Source organism: Alexandromys fortis, unplaced genomic scaffold, assembly GCF_014885135.2.
Source record: "Alexandromys fortis isolate MF-2015 unplaced genomic scaffold, M_Fortis_MF-2015_v1.1 scaffold_196, whole genome shotgun sequence".
Lineage (NCBI taxonomy): Eukaryota > Metazoa > Chordata > Mammalia > Rodentia > Cricetidae > Alexandromys > Alexandromys fortis.
The window spans coordinates 2,167,295-2,186,516 of NW_026068078.1; the positions used below are offsets into that span (position 1 = coordinate 2,167,295).

The 19,222-nt window shown below is 39.3% G+C and overlaps 1 protein-coding gene and 1 long non-coding RNA gene across 6 annotated transcripts in view; one reads left to right on the top strand and one right to left on the bottom strand.

The window, feature by feature from the left end:
• Positions 1-19,222, top strand: part of Rap1gds1 (Rap1 GTPase-GDP dissociation stimulator 1) — a 575,856-nt gene that overhangs the window by 21,545 nt on the left and 535,089 nt on the right. For all 4 annotated transcript variants that reach the window (XM_050121753.1, XM_050121755.1, XM_050121752.1 and 1 more), the window contains exon 2: positions 1,265-1,372. In XM_050121753.1, the coding sequence (XP_049977710.1) occupies positions 1,265-1,372 (108 nt within the window). The remainder of the gene's footprint in view (positions 1-1,264; positions 1,373-19,222) is intronic.
• LOC126488352 (uncharacterized) overlaps positions 1-19,222 on the bottom strand; it is a 124,491-nt gene that overhangs the window by 7,130 nt on the left and 98,139 nt on the right. The window contains exon 1 of one of the 2 annotated variants that reach the window (XR_007588657.1): positions 9,185-9,352. The exons of the other annotated variant lie outside the window; for it this stretch is intronic. This is a non-coding gene — a long non-coding RNA (uncharacterized lncRNA). Of the gene's footprint in view, positions 1-9,184; positions 9,353-19,222 lie in introns of those variants that run through there. 2 annotated transcript variants of the gene reach the window in all.

Below are 19,222 nucleotides of genomic sequence, written 5' to 3' on the forward strand. Positions count from 1 at the left end.
TTTCTTATTTCGCACGGCAGCTAACTGTTGAAGAAATAGAACTTTGCTGTAGTAGCACTGCTTCCCCAGTTAGTTACCTGAAGAGGTTGTACGATACTACCTTTTCAGCTTGTCTTTTCTACCTCTGCCCAATCAAAGGATTCTAAGTCAACACGTCCTAAAAGACTGTGCGTAGGAAGTAAGGTGATTCTGCCATCTTCTTCTGAGCCACACACTGCACCTATATGTTTTCTATATACCACTGCTTTTCATTTAAAGCAATGCTTAGATTACTTACAAAATAAAACTTTAAAAGGCTTAGTTTTACTTTTGCAATTTAGATAGAAATATTGTAATCAAGAGATCTTTGGCAAATCCCAATAAAATTTAAAAATTTGAGATTCCGTGGCCAAGGACAGAGAACCCATTGTAACTCAGACTGTTTGGCTTTTTAAAACAATAATCTATGAAGCACTTTTCAAATGGTCGTATAAAATAGACTTTGTGTCATATTTAATATTACTTGAAATCATTGGAACTTCTATAAACCTTCGTTTTTATTTTCTGTGTTTACAAGGGTACAAGCTGGTGAGGTGGTTCCGCAGGAAACGGTGCTTACCACCAAACCTGATAACTTGAGTTCGGTCCCCAGGAGATCTGTAGAGTAGAAGGAGAAAGCTTACCTTTCAAGTCCACAAAGGTGCCTGGCATGAGCGTATTTGTATACAGACACACAGAGTTACATAAATATAAAAGAGAATAGAAGCAAAATATGAAACTAAATATAATTTGTAAAACTATGCTTTCATGACTAACTTTTCTCAAGTATATCTGGTTTCTTCAATAAGATATTAGATTATTGGAAAAGAGTCATTATGATCTGGGATATTGGTGATATCTTAATTATACATAGAGTTACTAGTTCATATTTGAGTTAAATGAACACTTATTTTTAAATTTGCAATAACTTATTGCATGCATTCAGGGCCATTTGGAGTGTACGTGGAGGCTAATTCTGTCTTGTGCAATGGTTCTCAATGTGTGGATTAAAGCTCCCTTTGGGAGGTGTTGAGCAACCCTTTCATAGGGGTCACATATCAGATATTTACATTATGATTCATAACAGTAGCAAATTTGAGGAACTGTGTTAAAGGGTTGCAGCATTAGGAGGATGGGAACTGGCCCAAGTGGGAACTTTTGTATCCCAGGAGCTACTGGGTTTTCTTTCACCATGTGATGGTTAGAATATTGAAGATTCTGTTTTTTCTTTTTCTTCTGTAAACAGATAATCTCAGTGACACCTTAAAGAAACTGAAGATCACAGCTGCTGACAGGACAGAGGACTGCTTAGAAGGATGCTTGGATTGTCTGCTTCAAGCCTTGGCTCAAAATAGTAAGTTCTATTGTTTATTCAAATTCCAGACTAGGAAAGGATCAGATCAGCATTGTTTAGAAATCGGTATACAGTTAGGCATGTAACTTGCACTCACAGACTTTGAATTCTTTTGAATCTTATGTGTGAATGCTGAGATTGTTTCCAGTGTTCTGTCCGCCTACCCACCCTCCACCAAAAGCCATTCAAAACCCAACTGATCGTCAAAGAAAAGAGGAGATTGATGGGTGGGATGACATTTATATCAGCTCCAGAGAGGAGCCATTATGGCTTTCCCCCCCTCAACACCTACATCTGTGCTTTATAACCAAACAGAAAATAAAAGACTAAACAGTTTGTGTAAGGAGGAGACAGGAGAAACAAAGGAGATTTAAAATACTTAACATTGTTTTTCTGAGTGCTTCTCAACTTTTAAAGAAATCTTATTTTAAGACCATATATTTGTCCATAGATTAAATTGGAAAGAACTAACAGTAGTCACACAAATTTCTTAAAACCTATGGCCAAGTTTGATATTCCATGTCTGGTAAATAAAACACCAGAGAGAGAAATCACAAAGTTCTTCATTGACGGTCCCAATGCATTATTGCACTTGATAGAATGTGTGTCTGTTCACCAATTTTTGCATTATCATAGTGAGTGGATGTGTATGTAGATATACATATGTATATACATATTATATCTATATATCTATATACATCTATCTCATCAATCGATCTATAAAATGATCTTCAGTTGTTCCCATACTCCTACTTGGTTGTACTGTATTTATATTTCATTATACATTATATATTAATCCTCATGGACTAATTATGTAGCCCTGTCCGAGAACTCAGGGGAGAGTATATTGTATGGTTTTAATTTCAGGCACACAGAGGTGGGCAGGTCTCTTTAGATTTTATGAAACTGCCTAGAAAATACAGAATAATGGATTCTAATTCTCTTCATTGAAAAGAGCACTTTTGAAGCTAATCTGTATTTGCTGTTCTTGTCACGGTGACCAGAACAACTTGGAGGAAGAAAGATTTCTTATATTAATTTCAATCCATTATGGTAGGTCATGGAGGGACAGAGTTGGTCAGCTACCAGCAACCAGGAAGGAGAGAGGAAGGCAATGGGGCTTTTTATTCCCACATAAAATCATTCAGTGTTTTATATTTATTTGAAAGTTTTTTTTTTTCATTTTACATACCAACCACGGTTTCCCTTCCATCCTCTCTTCCTGCCCCCTCCCCACTTTCACCCCACCCAACCCCCCAATCCACTCTTTAGACAGGATAAGGTCTCCCTTGGGGAGTCAACAAGTCTGGCATATCAAGTTGAGAAAGGACCAAGCCCCTCCTGTTCCATGGTTGACCAAGGTATCCCTTCATAGGGAATGGGCTCCAAAAAGCCAGTTCATGCACTAGGAATAAATTCTAGTCTCATTGCCAGTGGCCCCACAGACTTCCCCAGCCACAGAACTGTCACCCACATTCAGAGGGCTTAGTTTGGTCCCAACCTAGTTGGTTCCCCAGCTGTCAGTCCAGAGTCCCTGAGCTCCCACTAACTTGGATCAGCTGTCTCTGTGGTTTTCCCCATCACGATCTTAACACCCCTTGCTCATATGATCCCTCCTCCCTCTATTCAGTTGAACTCCAGGAGCTTGACCCAGTACTTAGCTGTGGATCTCTGCATCTGTTTCCATCAGTTACTGGATGAAGGCTCTATGGTGACAATTAGGGTGGTCATCAATCTGATTATAGGGGAAGGCCAGTTCAGGCACCCTCTCCACTATTGCTAGGATCCTTAGCTGGGATCATCCTTGTGGAATCCTGGGAATTTCCCTAGCACCAGGTTTCTCCCTTACCCCATAATGGCTTTCTCTATCAAGATCTCCTTCATTGCTGTCTCTGTCCCTTCCCCAACTCAACCATCCCATTCCCTCACGTTCTCTTCACACCTGCCCCCAATTTAATCAGGAGATCTTATCTGCTTTCTCTTCCCAGAGGCATCCAGCATATCTCTCTTCAGGTCCTCCTTGTTATCTAGCTTCTCAGGGGTTGTAGATCATAGCCTAGGTGTAGTAGGAGGCCCATTGTTTGTTCCTGGCTACCCAGACTGCAAAATAATCACTCAGAAACTATATTATTTGCAATACTGTTCGGCCAATAGCTTAATTGTGTTTCTGGCTAACTCTTATATCCTAAACTAACCCATCTCCATTAATCTGTGTATCACCACGTGGCTGTGGCTTACTGGGTAAAGTTTCGTCCAGCGTCTGTTTCTGGAAGGTCTACATAGCTCCTCCCTGACTCTGCCTACTCTCTCTCTATATTTCTTCTAAGCTGACTATATTCTGTTAAGCCATTGACCGAAAGCAGCTTTTCTGTAAACCAATGGCAATAAACCATATTCACAGTATACATCACCTCACACATCACCTCCCCTTTTCTCTCTAAATTAAAAGGAAGGTTTTAACTTTAACAAAGTAAAATTGCATATAAAAAAAAACCAGGTATCAAGCAAGAATTATAGTTACAATATTTATATTTATTTATCTTTTATCATAACTAAGGAAAACTATAATTATAACTATCTATTCTTCAACTCTATCATGATCCCAGAAGGATATAATTTTACATAAATTAACAGGAAGTACATTGTAAGCAACTTCCAAAACCCTAGAATTGGCAGAGACATCGGATTACCCTTTACTTTACATCTAATATCCAGTTATGAGTAAGTACATGCTATGTTTGTCTTTCTGGGTCTAGGTTAGCTCACTTAGGATGGCTTTTTTTTCTCATTCCATCCATTTGCCGGTAAATTTGAAGATGTTATTGTTTTTTTTTTTTTACTGCTGAGTAATACTCCATTGTGTAAATATACCACTTTTTCTGTATCCGTTCTTCAGTTGAGGGACATCTAGGTTGTTTCCAGGTTCTGGCTATTATGAAGAATGCTTCTGTGAAATACAGTTGTGCACATGAGCTTGTGGTATGGTTGAGCATTTTTTGGTGGGATGTCCAAGTGTGGTATTGCTGAGTATTAAGGTAGATTGATTCCCAATTTTCTGAGAAACCACCATAACTGATTTCAGTCTACCTCAGGACACAGCATTGGGGACCTTTAAAGAAGAACCGTACTCAACCTCCTTTAGCTAGTACTGACTCCAGCTCCCCAAATAGCATCACTAGTTGGTGGCCAGGCTTCAACACATGAGGCTATCATGGTATTTCAGATCCATACCATAATGTCATCTTTAAAGTTGAGTTTCAATAACCTTTCCTTTTGAGATTGTAACTCTGTCTAGCTATGTAATGCAGAGATGACTGATGAGTTGAGACGAAAAGTTTAATGAGAACATTTGTACAATGCTCAAGATGGTAAAGAAATAAAGGGAAAAAAGTCTAATCCTATGCTACTCATCACAGTAGAAGCTTGGCTGTTCATGCTTAGTAAAATTAAATAAAACCTCAAATGAACTTCTTTGTTGTTCGGTAGCCTGCCGGGTGATGACTTATGAAGATCACAGATACAAAACATCCCTATAACCATAGGAAAGTTTTTTGAAGGGCAGTGGTCTAGAAACTAGCAAGAACATGGTGACCTGATTTTACAAGTGCCTATGCTGGCAGTTTTACACAATGACACGCTTCTCTTAAGTAGACTGAGGGTCAGCATAATTCTTTAAAAGAGTTGTGCTGTTTAATCTTCCTTTATTTTTCCATTGTTAGTTCATTTCGTCCCCTCTGGGATAATTTTTTTAAAGGAAACAATTAGCTTTAGAAACTGGACGATATAATGATGGTTTCCTTGGGTAATGTGGGTAAAGGCCAGAGTTGAGGAAGGGACATGACAGAGGGAAGCACAGAATAATGACAGGTTCAAGAAATATTACCTGGTATGATTGTTGGGTTAAATTCAAAACCTACATGTAGGCTTGTTGAATTTATGTATTGAAAATGGTCTTAGAATTATGTAGAACAGAATCTTAAGGTCATATACCCATAAGGTGTTTAACAAAACCAACAGAATATGAATTAAAGACTTCCCAGGAAGATAATAAAAAAGTTTTTCTTTAACTAAGATAAAGTTTATAAATATTCTCATTTCTAAGACTGCTAAAAAGAATTTGACACAGGAAGAAGTTTTTGTAGTTTAGTAGTTGATTTAAAAATTCATTGGAAAACTTTAGCCACTGAAGAAAATATAATTTTGAAGTATCTACACTGTAACTTTGGCTATTTCAGTATTTGAACTGTATATTATAAATTAAAATTAGAATTTTGAAATATTTTAGATTAAGTTTTTAATTTTTTTAGATTAAAATATAATTACATCATTTACCCTTCCCCTTTCCTTCCTCCAACCCCTACCATTCTCCTCTTACTCTCCGAAGTTCATTCTTGGATATATAGATAAAACCTTACACTCCTGGAACTAACTCTTGTTGTAGATCAGGGTGGCCTTGAACTCACAGAGATCTGCCTGCCTCTGCCTCCCTAGTGCTAGGATTAAAGGCGTGCGCCACCAAGCCAGACAACCTTTTACTAATTCCTTGAGAATTCGCCCATGCATACAGTGTATTGTCATCATTTCACTCCTGCTCCTCCTATAACTACTTGAGGGTCTAGCCTTCCTCAATTTCTTATTTTTTTATAGTTAATGATTGGATCCAACTTGTAGTATCTATATGATATGGGAGTGGGGCTGTCCACTGGAGTATGATCTACCCACCAGGAAATATACTCATAAAGAAAATGGACTTTCCTTCCCCTCATAACCATGAATTGCCAGTGGTTTCTCAGCTGGGAGTTGGAGCTTGTGAGCCCTTCCTGCTCCATGCTGGAATGGTGCCTGCCTTGGTCTGTACAGGTAACCAGAGCACTGTGAGTTATGGCTGCATCAGTCCTGCCTTGTCTGGAAGATGCTTTCACTGTAGCCCTCCTGAACTTATGACCTGCCGGTGTTCCCTAAGGCGTGGGGAAGGGTTGGTGGCACACAGGTTGCATTTGTCACTTGATGTCTTGATATCTGTGCTTTTGGCCACTGTAAGTTTGACACTGTTCACTGCACAGAGGAGCTGCTTTGAGGACCCAACGCTTCCTTCATCTGTGGCAGTTTGATCCTGTGTCAATTTAGCAAAGTGGAGTAGGTTCCCCCCTGCAGCCTGTGAGCTCCCAGTCTTGGGTTCTGGGTTAGCTTACAGTACCAGACATATGTTTTCTCCTAGGTAGCAGGCCTTAAATCTAAGCAGAATGTGGTTGCTTACTCTGGTAACCTTTGTGCCATTATCCCCACTTTGTACATGTATAGCATGAATAATAAAAACCTGGAGACGGATACTGGGGTTTGAGCTAAAGATCAGAAAAGCAAAGCAGCCAACTACTAGAGAGATCTTACCTCTACGGAGACTCAGACAAAGGGGCACTCCTGCAAGGCTCTCCAGCAACCTCAGCCTCCACCGTCCACGAGTTCCCTTTATATTCCTCCCTCCGCCCAGCCATCACTCCTGTCTCCACCTGCCTAGTGCTGGGATTAAAGACACCAGATCCCAAGTGCTGGGTCACCTTTGTGTGAGCTCTGGTTCTCTTTTAGACAGATTCAATCTTGTGTAGCCCAGGGTGGCCTTAAACTAACAGAGATCCCTCGGCCTCTGTCTTTTGAGTCCTGGGATTAAAGTTGTGTGCCATCACTCCCTGGCATGTATGGGTGACTGGTGTGGCTTCTTTGCCTTTTGATCTTTAGGCAAGCTTTATTTATTACAGCACCAGTAATATACCACTATAGGCATGTCTTGTCAGGCCAGGCCAGTCTTTATTGTAGCTCACGGGGTTAAGAGCTGGTCAGACTACTGACTGGGAAGCTGCCTCCATACTGGCTATTTCATGGTACTGAAATCAGATTTTTTTTTAAACCTTGATGTATGGCTTTAATGTGGTTTCCTTCTTTCTTTGTTCCCTCCCTTCCTGAGTTTAATGTCTGTCAGTTTTTAAAGATAAAGATCTGTATAACTCAGTATATTCTACAGAATACATTTTACTTAAGCAAGTTCTCAGTGTAAATCTCTGCTCTAAATTAATAGCATTCACTCATAGAAACACTTCAATCTCACTTTTTAAATATTTTTAGTAAATATATGAAAGCTACCAGCCAAGAAATCAGCCTGTTTGTTCTGGTTTCATTTGATTCTGCTTATAGCGTCATGACTTTTAGTCAATGCTTGTTGAGTTCCAGTGGTGTTATTTCATTGTCATCTGTGAGTTTAAAGCAGTGAGCTACCTGCGGCCACCTAAACAGTTTGGAGTTTCGGTCACCCTGCAAGAGGGGCTACCAGTTTAAAGGCCCAAAGACAAGAAACATTAGTATTTTATTTCTATTTTCCAAAAACTCTTGTTAATTTTGTTCCATTTTAAACCATGAGAACTGTACTTCCTAGCTAGGGTTGAGTGGAGGGGGTCATCTGTGAAACAATCCAGCGTGGTCATCAACTTAAACTCTTATTGCTCAAGAGTTAATTCAACTTCCTCCGCTTCAGAGAGAGTGTGTGTGTGTGTACACACATGTACATGCTTTAACTTCCCAGCCACTTCCCTGATGATAAACAACTCATAATGAAAATCACAGAGTTGTGTGTTTAGTATATAACTTGGCTAGAAAACCCAGATTTGTCTTGGTGAGTAAACGGTGTTTAGTTCTGTGTTGCTAATCTTACTGACTTAGTAAGTTCTTAGTTTGTTTCTTAACCCTTTTCTTTAGCTCATTTTACATTCCTGGCTTCCAGCCAGGCTGTATTTCTAAGCACACTATTAATCTAACAGAAGTCTTCTGTGCCTCCGTTTGGTTTTAGTCTATGGTATGTATGCCTTTAGTAGTAGGCAAAACTACCTTCTGTGTAAGGGGCCGAAATACCAGATGTTCATCAAAGCCTCCACTAAATTTACTCTTAATGTAGATTTGTTGCTAACTGAAGAAATGGGAGAAAAGGGTATTGTTTTTACTTTTTCACAGCTTTATCTAGAGTAGATTTTACTCTTTTATCCCATTATCAAGTGCAGAAAAAGAAGCTATTTCTTGTGCAAGCTAAAGTCAGTTGTTTACTTTCATTTATATTGCATTTCTCGGATGTTTACAGTGGATACTAATGACACACTAAACAGCGCGTTGAAGGATATGTGAAAGAAGGCTAGAGAGACGAGTCCACAAACAAGAGCAGTGCTCTTGAGGACCCAGATTCAGTTTCCAGCACTCACATGAGCTCCACAGCCACTCAGAGTGAGCTCCAGGGGAGCCAGGCATGCATGTGGTGCACATACATAAACTCAGGCAAAACAGAGAAGAAGAGAGAAGGGAAGATGATACATGAACATCTCAACTAAACTAAAATGGTCAGGTAAGAAGACATTGGGAGTCCCTGATGAATTAAGACTTTTAGACTTCAGCAGAATAATCATTAAAACTGCATGTAGCTCAGTTAGAAAATAGGGCAAACCAACTAGTCATATCCGTGCCTTCATCACAAGTAGGAGAGAGTTCAGGTTATCGGGGGGGGGGGGGAAGAAGTAAACCTCTAAATATCTTACTCAGTTAGACACTACTCTGGAGAGATTTCTGCAAGGACTGCACAAACTGCAACACAAAAGGAGAAAAGAAGAGGGAACTAGGGACCAAGGGTGAGCTCACACTATTACATTCTTTCTGTAGAAAGGAAAACTAACTTGGTAGGATAATTTTTATACTTTTGAAGGCGTAAGTCACGAACAATGCCACACCAGTTTGGAGTTATGATTAATAGGGTGTTATTTATTTAAAGGGGAAAAAACTTACAGATCACCGTCCCAGACAACAGCCATCTGCACAACCAGGAAGGGAGTCTAGTCTCCGGCGGAGCAGGAAGTGAAGAGAGCGAGCAGAGGAAATAGCCGCTTTTTTAAAGGGAGAGAGACCACGCCCCAATGGGCTGGTATCACAGCAGCTATTGGTTGGAGGGGCGGAAAGACCTCCTGCAACATACTTTGACTTAGGCTGGGTTGGAATATTGGCTGTTTGCTTGGGTTCCAGTTAAAGGCTGGAGGCTGGGGAGCTTGAGATGGAAGAATTGCTCACACCTGGAGCCCAGGAGCTCAAGACTAGCCCATAAAACATGGCAAGTTCCCATGACACCCCTCCCTCACAAAAAGAACAAAAGTGCATAGGCTCCCATGTGCCAATCAAGGGGACTATTTTGGGGAATGAAGGAGTTACTCTTCTTGGATTCCTGGGGAAAACAAGAAAAGAAGTGTCTATAGAAATAAGAATAGCACAAAATTAGAAGACGTGCTGTATTAATTAATTTTATGTTACCATGACCATAATACCTAACCAGAAACAAGAGGAAAGATTGGTATTTTTGGCTCAGGTTTCAGAAGGTTCATTTCATCGTGACAAGGAGGAGAGCAGTGAAGTAAAGCAACTTATATCATGAGATGAGAAACGGAGACACAGAGTATGGGGTACTTGGTTAGCTTTTTTATTTTCCCCCATTGTCGTTCTGTCTGACGCCTGTTTAGCCCGGGGAGTGATGTTGCCCACATTCAGAATGTGCCTTCTCACACTGACTTATTGTGACTTGAAACGCCCTTTCAGACATCAAGCGGTGTCCCCGCACCCTCAGCCTCTTTGATCACTGCAAATCCAGTCAAGTTGTTAACAAAGATTAACTATCACATACACTAACTACTGCTTTTGGTTTTGGGTAGACATGAGAGCTTTTGAAATAAAGTCTAGGTATTCATCTCAAGTCTTTACCTTTACATCATATAAGTTGTATTAAACTAATCATTGAATAGAGATTTCAGGTGAAGTATATAAGGAAGGAAGCAGAAAAAAAAATCAAATGTTTTAGCTACTGAAAACATTCTTTTTCCCAGTGAAGTCATTTCATGAAGCTGTTATCAAAAACAACCTACTTAACCTATACTACTAATATCCTTAAGCTTTTGGAAGGTGAAAACGAAAAGCAGAGTCAGAAACTTCAGGACATAAGCGTGTAAGCAAGAGGAAGGTGTGAAGTTTAGACTGAAGACTGGTAGTTTGGATTAACTAGCAGAATGAAAAGACATGACAAACACTTTAGAAATTAACAAATTAAAAGGGGCTGAAAGTATGGGAAAGAAAAGGTTAAAATAGAGTAACGGAGGAAAAGAATGACTTGAGAGAATATTAACATCAAAACTAGATCATATTGTGCCTGTAAAGCTAGGTAATTAGCGTGCTAAAGACAAAACAGCGAAAGGAAACACTAGACATCCTTCAGTGAAGGAAGAAGTAACTCTGTTTTAAAGGGACTCAGCAGGTGCTTGTGAAAACTGACCTCATAGTGACCCATAGTGGAAAATCTTAATATTTTTAGATTTTTTTTAATATTGATTATTCCAGCACTGAGTTATTGTTGATAAAGACTATAAGAAGCTTTAATATTCTTTGATTATTTATTTGATTCAAGTTAACTGACATCATTAATCATGTACAAAAGTCTTCAGTATTAGGAAATCCAGTTAGTGTTGGCTTTAGTGCACAAATATGGAAGTTCTAGAAGTAAAGAAATAATAGCTTTTAGAATGTGTACAATTCATGTTAACGTTATGAAGTTCTGCAACATTCTTCGTGGCACAGGAGTCATCTGTGTGGTATGTGCTGCTTGCCCATTTGTCTCTTAGCAGCTGTCTCAGTTTTCAGTGCTGTGCATCAGACCAGCCTGTCTGTCTGTAAGGGTGATGCTGCTAGTATCTCGTTACTTGTGCTCAGTGACCCTTACATTACTTAATAATACGCGACTCAAAAGTGGTAATGTTTGCTGTCTGATTATGCTGACAAAAAAAAAATCACAAAGTACCTCATTTAGGTGAAAAGAGAAGGGTTCTCACTAAACAAAGAAATCATTGTATTCTGTTGTTACAAAGGTTTATGGTAAGAACAAACCTTTTTCATCTGTCAAATTGTAGAGAAGGAAAAAAATCATGCACATTCTGCTGTTGTGCCTCAAACTAGTCTAGAGAACAGTATGTGATAAAAAATAGAAATGACATTAAATTTGTCATTTAATGAACAGAGAGTGTGTTCTAATGGATGGAGTGTGTTATGCCAGAAATATGAAGCCTCACTTAATCTTGCCATGTAGGCAGTGTATCTATCACCTCATCATCACGAGAAAAGAAGTGAGTATAGAACAGCAAGATACTGTGAAAGAACAAGAGCACATTTGCATATCTTTTGGTTTAGTTGTTGTTTTATTGTTATTGCTAATCTCCTATTTATAAGCTAAACTTCATCTTAGATATGTGTGTTTAAGGGAAATAGCATATATTATATATTAATTATATACACTTTATATAAATGTATATGTTGTATCAGATTATCTGTTGTGGTATTGCACAGCCTGGGTTAGGCTGGCCTTTATATTAATAATGATCTCAGTGTGCAAAAGTCATGGTGCTAGCTAGCCATTTGGATACACTAAGGAGAAGTCACAAACTCTCTGTGTGTGTAGGTGTGTGTAGGTGTGTGTATAGTTTGATACTGTCTGCAATTTCAGACAGCTAAGAGGTCTTAGGACTTACACTTTGCATATAAGGTGGAATTACTGTAAACACTAACTCATTGTGTCAGTTTGTTCTTCCCTAAGAGACTATGATAGATGGGGCAATTTATAAATAACAGATATTTGTTTTCTTGCTCAGAAAGATTAGAGGAACCCAGTTATCCATAAAGGCATTTGCCTAGGAGTTAGCCGCTGTTAAGTAGACAGGGAACATGAGCTTATTGGTGTGTCTCCACTGGTTTATCTCCGTGCTGACTAGTTATGTCAACTTGACACATACTCGACTGGGAAAATGCCCCCACTAGATTAGCCTATGGACAAGCACGTGGTACATTTTCTTGATTGTTGATCACCGGAAGAGAGGGCCCAACTCACTGTGGGCATTGCACACAGTGCTGGGCTAGTGGTCCTGGGTGCTATAAGTATGCTGAGCAAGCCATGGAACAGCACTTCTCCTGGCCTCTGTTATTCAGTTCCTGCCTCCAGGTTCTTGTCCTGAGTTTCTGCCTGACTGCCCTGGATGGTGTACTAATACAGAACAGTTTTCCTCCCCAAGTGGCCTTTGTTCATGAAGTTTTAATCAGTAGAGGAGTAGAAACCATCACTAAGATGATCTCTCTCAAAGTAACAGGAGGTTTTTTTTTTTTTCTACTCTGAACTTATATTTTCTTTGGAATTTCTAGCCAGGAGACTACAAAGTGATATTCTTGCTTCTTTCCCTTAAAACTTAAGTTGGCTTGAACTTCTAGCTCAGTAATAAACAGAGAGATAGCTAGTTCTGTATTTTAGTTTCTAATATTAATGGCAGGCTTTACTGGATTAAATGTAACACCTTGATTTTATACAAAACTCCCTTTTCTTTACAAAAAAGAGAGTGGTAAAAAAAGAAACTGTTTTAAACAATGAGCCCTTAGTCAATCAGTTAATGTTAAAGAGTACACTTTGCTATGTCTACCTTTTACTATTTAATTATTTATTATTTTTTATTTCTTAGGGGGCAGGGTTTCTCTATACCTTTGGAGCCATCCTATCATGGAACTAGCTCTTGTAGACCAGGCTGGCCTCGAACTCATTTTAATTTAATAAAATTATTTTTGGATAGCACTAACAATAGGGGTACTTTTTCATTTCTTTTTTCTATTTTTTTATTGATTTTATTGAACTATACATTTTTCTCTGCTCAATTCCCCTGCAGCCCTCTCCCATGGTCCCTGTGCTCCCAATTTACTCAGGAGATCTTGTCTTTTTCTACTTCCCATGTACATTAGATCCACATATGCCTCTCATAGGGTCCTCATTGTTTTCTAAGTTCTCTGGGACTGTGATTCAATAAAACAGAAGGAAATGTCTCATAATAATCGTATGTTTCATGCAAAGTCAATAAAAGCAAAACTACTTTGTTTTCCTTTTTATTTATTTGATTTTAATTTTCTTGCATGACGAATGTCTGAATATTCTCACTAAGTATAAGATTGTTGAAGTGGGAAAAATAATGGAAACACTGACGATGGAGTACAGTAAGGAATGGGCTTTTGGAGTTGGGAATGGCAGTATGTAGCTAATCCTAGCTGCCAGGAATCAGGCAGGGAAACTGAGCGGGAAGCCAGACTGGATTAGATAATACCCAGACCCTTTCTCCGGAGAAAAAGAAAGGAAGTTAGCACTTTACCTGGAGTATTCAAAGTAAATCAATGATCGAAAATTAAGAATAGGAAACATCCAAAATAAAGATTGCAGGAACACACGTTTATTGGGTGATTTTATCTCATAGATACTCAGATCAGATACATATTTTCTAACTGAATATAAGATATAATTTTTTTGCTGGCTGTAAAGATCTCAATGAAAACTGCTAAGTTCAAAAGCATTATTATGTCTTATTCTTTTCCCCTTCATTTTGAGATAGGATGTGTTCAGGGTTGGCCTCGAACTTGCCATGTAGACAAGAATAACTCTTTAGCATCTGATCAGACTGTCTCCCACATGCTAGATCCCAGACCTCACGGTCATGCTTGCCATATAAAGTTAAGGGACTGAACCAGGCCTGTGTGTGCGCTGAGTAAGCACATACCAACCCATCTACGACTGCAGTGTGGATGTGGTCATATTACTCTTCATAAATCAGAAAGATGGATAGTTCATATTTTCCCTCTTACTGAAAATAGATTTTTTTTCTTATATAATATATCCTCATTAAGGTTTCCCCCTATTTTACTTCTTCCAGCTCCTTCTGTCTCCCCTGCCACCTGGATCCACCCTTCCTCTCATTAGAAAACAGACTTCTATGGGGTAATAAAATATAATTATAAAATACAATTAGAAAACAGACTTCTATGGGGTAATAAAGTATCATGAAATAAAACTAACACTTCAGAATTAGACGAAAACAAACACGAGGAAAAGAGCCTGAGAAGGCAAAAGAAACACAGATCCACTTGTTTGCACACTTAGGAATCCCATAAATTAAATCCCATAAAATGCTAAACTCCAAACCATAATATATACACAAGGACTTGTAGGGTAAAAGAGAGAAGAAAAAAAAAACAAAAATAATAAGCTAAAATTTAAAGAAAACAAAAAGAGCCCCGACATGACATTATGAGATAAGGAACCTCCAAAAATTCCATCGAATATCTCATAATTTTAATAATCTAAGGGTTGTGTGCAAATCTCTAGGCTAGTATTTATGTGCTGGGCCATTTAATGTGGGAGGTCTTCAGCTAGATTTGTTTTTTAAAACAGAATAGTATTTAATCATATTCATTGCCACTTGAAAACAGTGTGTAATTCTCTCAAGAAAGCTAACTTAGAGTGAAAGTTATTTCCTTTTTCTTATTCCACTTATTATTGTGCGGAATGTCATGGTCTTGCACATCAATTATTCATGTCTAGAGTAAAAAGCAGTCCACTTACTCAGTGTAGGTGAGCCCATTATAATATCTGGAAATGATTCAAATGCAGATGAGTTCATTTCTTGTTACAATGCTATGGTCAAATGTTTAATACATATTTTAAAGTTAGATTTAGAACATTTTTATACAGTCATCCTTTTATGGAGTGAATGTATAAATACATAGCTCCCCATTTTCAAGTCTCACTTAGCACCATGTTTGAGGCAGTCTAAATAAATACTCTCTCCGTAAAAGGACTGAAGCTGACCATTTGATAATGGAAACCGATAGGTAAATGTTAAATTCTAATTTGTCATCAGAAATGCTGTAATTGAGGCATGTTTACTATCTGGTGGAGTTATACTTCTTGCTGCTATTGAAGAAAAATCAACTGTCATATCAAAAGTGAATAATCATAAAAGAGTGAAAGGCAATGGGAAATAATCTGACTTGTTATTAGTTCAATTTAACAATTAATTCTTCAGCCTTTGAATTTTATCTTTTAATTATGTTACACAGCACTAGATGTAGTTGCTTTGTGTAACACAGAGTGGACAAATTTTTACTGTCTTATATTCTAAATAACTCACAAAATATACATATAAACGCTTTTGCTTCATGGATTCCCCACCCACCCCCCATATTAACCATAGATTTTTTTCTCATACAGTGTAAACTGACTTCAGTTTCCCCTCCCTCTGCTCCTCTCAGTTGCTCACCTTGTCTCCCATCTGGGTCCACTCCCTTTCTGTCTCTCATTAGAAAATAACAGGCTTCTAAGAGATATTAATAAAACATGACAAAATAAAATATAATAAGATGAAACATCATGCCAGAGTTGGACGAGTCAAGCCAACAGAAAAAGAAAAGAGTCCCAAGAGGAGGCACAGGAGTCAGAGACCCACTTGTTACACATTCACTGCTACCTTAAAGCTATGGTATACACACAGAGGCCCTGGTGCACAGCTCTGTCAGCTCATAGGCGCTTTGCTCAGTTGTCTTAGGGTCCTTCTTTCTTCTGGAGATGCACTGCATTTTACTAATGTGGTTCGAGACCTTTGCTTTATAAGCCTCATCTGGTCACTGGGCATTTGAAAGGACAGATAACAAAGAAGTTAGCTCTCATTTCAAGTACTTAGTTATAAAATAAATTTGCTTAATTTTGTTTTGATTTCATAATGAAGCAGTTAATATAAATATCTATTAAACTCACTTGCCTGCTTGAAAATTGGAAGTTACATGGGTGGCTTGCATTATATTTTTATTGGAAATGTGATGGTTTACATGAGGTTGACCCTCCTGGGCACAGGGTTTTGAACGGTTGGCCCTGGGTTGTTGGTGCTATGTGGGGAGACATTGGGGCTTTGAGAATTCATCACTTTCCCAGGTCACACTCTGTGCTCCTGCTTGTGATTAAAGATGTGATCTTTTAGTTTCTTGCTCCCGCCACCATGCCTGCCTCTTCCTGTCATTCGCCACCTTCACATCCCTCAGGAACCGGAAGCCCAGATAAACTTTATGCTGTAAGTTGCTGTTGGCGGTGGTGTTTCTATCATAGCAGCAGAAAAACAAACAATACGGGAGTCAGTGTCCCAGATGGACAGGTACTGCCTGAAGGTTTTCACACGTGTAATTATTTGGAGATCTTGTTAAGACACAGTACCAGGACCTCTGGCTGCAAGGGTTCGGATTTAGGATTTCTCAGAGCCTACGATTTGCATTTCTAATGAGCGTTAGGAGAATGCTGATGTGCAAATCTGTGGGTCACACTTACAGTCACAAGATTTAAATGTAGTTATCTTTTCAGTAGCTAGAAAAGGAGGAGGCTGCCACCGATGAGTCAAAGGAAATACTAAATGTTCTCACAATCTGTTTTCCATGAATAAGATACTGACATACTGTCTAGAGGAATAAGAAAGTACTGAAATAGGCTTTTGAAGAAAAAAAAATTGTGAGATTTCATTAAAGTCCATAAAAGTTTTTAATGATTATATATTTATTACTACTGTTTCATATAAAATGAAAATAAAATGTTTTCATATGGGGAAGACATAACTCGTTATTTTTTTTTCTTTTTTTGGATTTTCGAGACAGGGTTTCTCCGTAGCTTTTTTTGGTATTTTTAATGTATGAGAACTTAGTGATAAACCTAAAGAAGAAAATCATAGGAAAGCATACCTGTGATGGTCCAATTGCATAGAGAGACCTCTTACGTAAAACATTTTTTTTCTAAATAATTTCCCTCATTTGAGTATTAACAAACAGACAAGTAAAAAGCCAGAGGTAGCATGTGCTTGTAATCCTGACCCTGGGGAGGTGGAGACTGTTCCTCCTGGGCCTGTTGGCTAACCCGTCCAGTCTGTTTGTCTAGCTCCAAAGCTGTGAGAGACGCTCTCCAAACACACAAAAGTAAACCTGTGGATGGCGCCCGATGAAAGAGGCTTCTGTGTGTGTCACTACACTTAAGAGCACACACAAAGCAAGGGGGCTTGAAGTTGGGATGGAGAGGAAAATCAGAAGTCATAGGGGCAGAGGGAAGAACACATAATGGTAAATAAAGAAAAGAGTGCTTAGGAGAAACGTGATCTTGCTACAGTTCGGGGAGCAGGGGCGTGGATTTACCTGAGATAGAATGCTTGCCTACCTATGTGTGAAGCCCTGGGATTAGTCCCCAGCACTACAGAAAGAAAAGAGCCGAGGTATTGCAACACGGCCTTTTGCCTCCCCTGAAATACCGCCAGCTGTCTTTGGGCGCTGGCCTCCCCTCATTGTTATCTAATTTTACCATTTTGAAATAGCGCACTAACCTAGTCTCTTGTTAGTCATCCCCTCCTGAAGTCTCAGCAGCAGCAAATAGCCTTTATGAAAAGCATCACTGGAAACTTTTCAGTTAGATTTAATTTATTGTATGTGCTCACACGAGTGCCACACCATGTGTGTGGAGATGAACGAACAACTTGTGTGAGTCACTTCTCCTTCCACGGTGTGGGCCCCAGCTGTTGAATTCGGGTTGTCAAGCTTAGCGCCTGCACTGCCTGGCTTTGTGCGTCAACTACACCAGCTGCCATCATCAGAGAGGGAGGAGCCTCAGCTGAGGAAATGCCTTGATGAGATCCAGTTGTCAGGTATTTTCCCAATTAGGAATCAGTGGGCGAGGGCCCAGTCTATGGCGGGTGGCGCCATCTCTGGGCAGTTGGTCCTGGGTTCTATGAGAAGGTGGGTTGAGTGGGCCAGGGGAAGCAAGCCAGTAAACAGCTCCCCTCCATGGCCTCTGCATCAGCTCCTGCCTCCAGGATGCTGTCCTCTTTCAGTTCCTATCCTGGCTTCCTTTAATGATGAACAGCAATGCTGAAGCATAAGCCATTAGGTTTATTAAAACTCCTTCTTCCCCAACTTTCTTTTTGGTCATGGTGTTTCATCACAGCCGTAGAAACCCTAAGACAGCAGCAAATGCCTTCACCTGAGACTTCTTGCTAGCTCCCTTACCACCCCCAGCCTTTGTTTTTATGAGGGGTTCTACTTGTTTTCAACAGTCCTAATACTAAAACCCCCTTTTCTGTTGTTTGTGAAACAGGGTCTCTTCTTTGAGCTGAGACTGGCCTCGAACCTCTGGTCATGCTGCTTTCACCATTCTGTGCCACTGTGCCTTTTGCTTGTAAAACATTTTTTTATCGACCCCTAATCTTCCTTACAGCTTCTATTCATTTGTCCTGTTTCTAGCTCTTGGATGAATGTATATGTATATTCATTTTTTTTTTCTAGCCAGACTTCTGTGTTGGGGAATCACTACCTCATCCCTAGTTCCCTCTGTTGGAATACTAGGTTATTGGTATTTAAAGAAAGGTGGCAGCGTGTGTTCCCAGTATATCTGTGACACACTTGCATTCTTATTTGAAAGTACGTGTTGGAGGGATAAAGGTGTTCTCTTTTCCAGGAGCGTATTAAGTTCACAAGGGAAGGAATTGACGTGTGCAGTTATAAAGGCTGGCAAATTTCAGTTGGCAGAGTGCGCCAGGGGTTAGAGACCCAAGGAGGAGCTCCTGTTACAGTCCAGGTGTGAAAGCAGCTAACAAAAATCTGTCTTGCTAGGGCCATCGTCGTCTTCTCTGTGTCTTCAGTTGATGATAGATGATATGGAGCATACTTCCATTGTAGCGGGTAAATGGGTTTTACTCAACACATGCCCATTTAAATGTGAATGTTACCCAAGAGCACCATCATGGAAACATCCAGAATAATGTTTGACCAAATACCTGGAAACTGCCAGTAAGCCAAATTGACAAAAAGAGATTAACTATTACAAGCAGAATATGCATTTCTATTGAAATATGAAAATGGATTATGTGGTATAATGTGTTTTGGAATAATTGTGAGGGAAGAATGCCATGAGAGTGA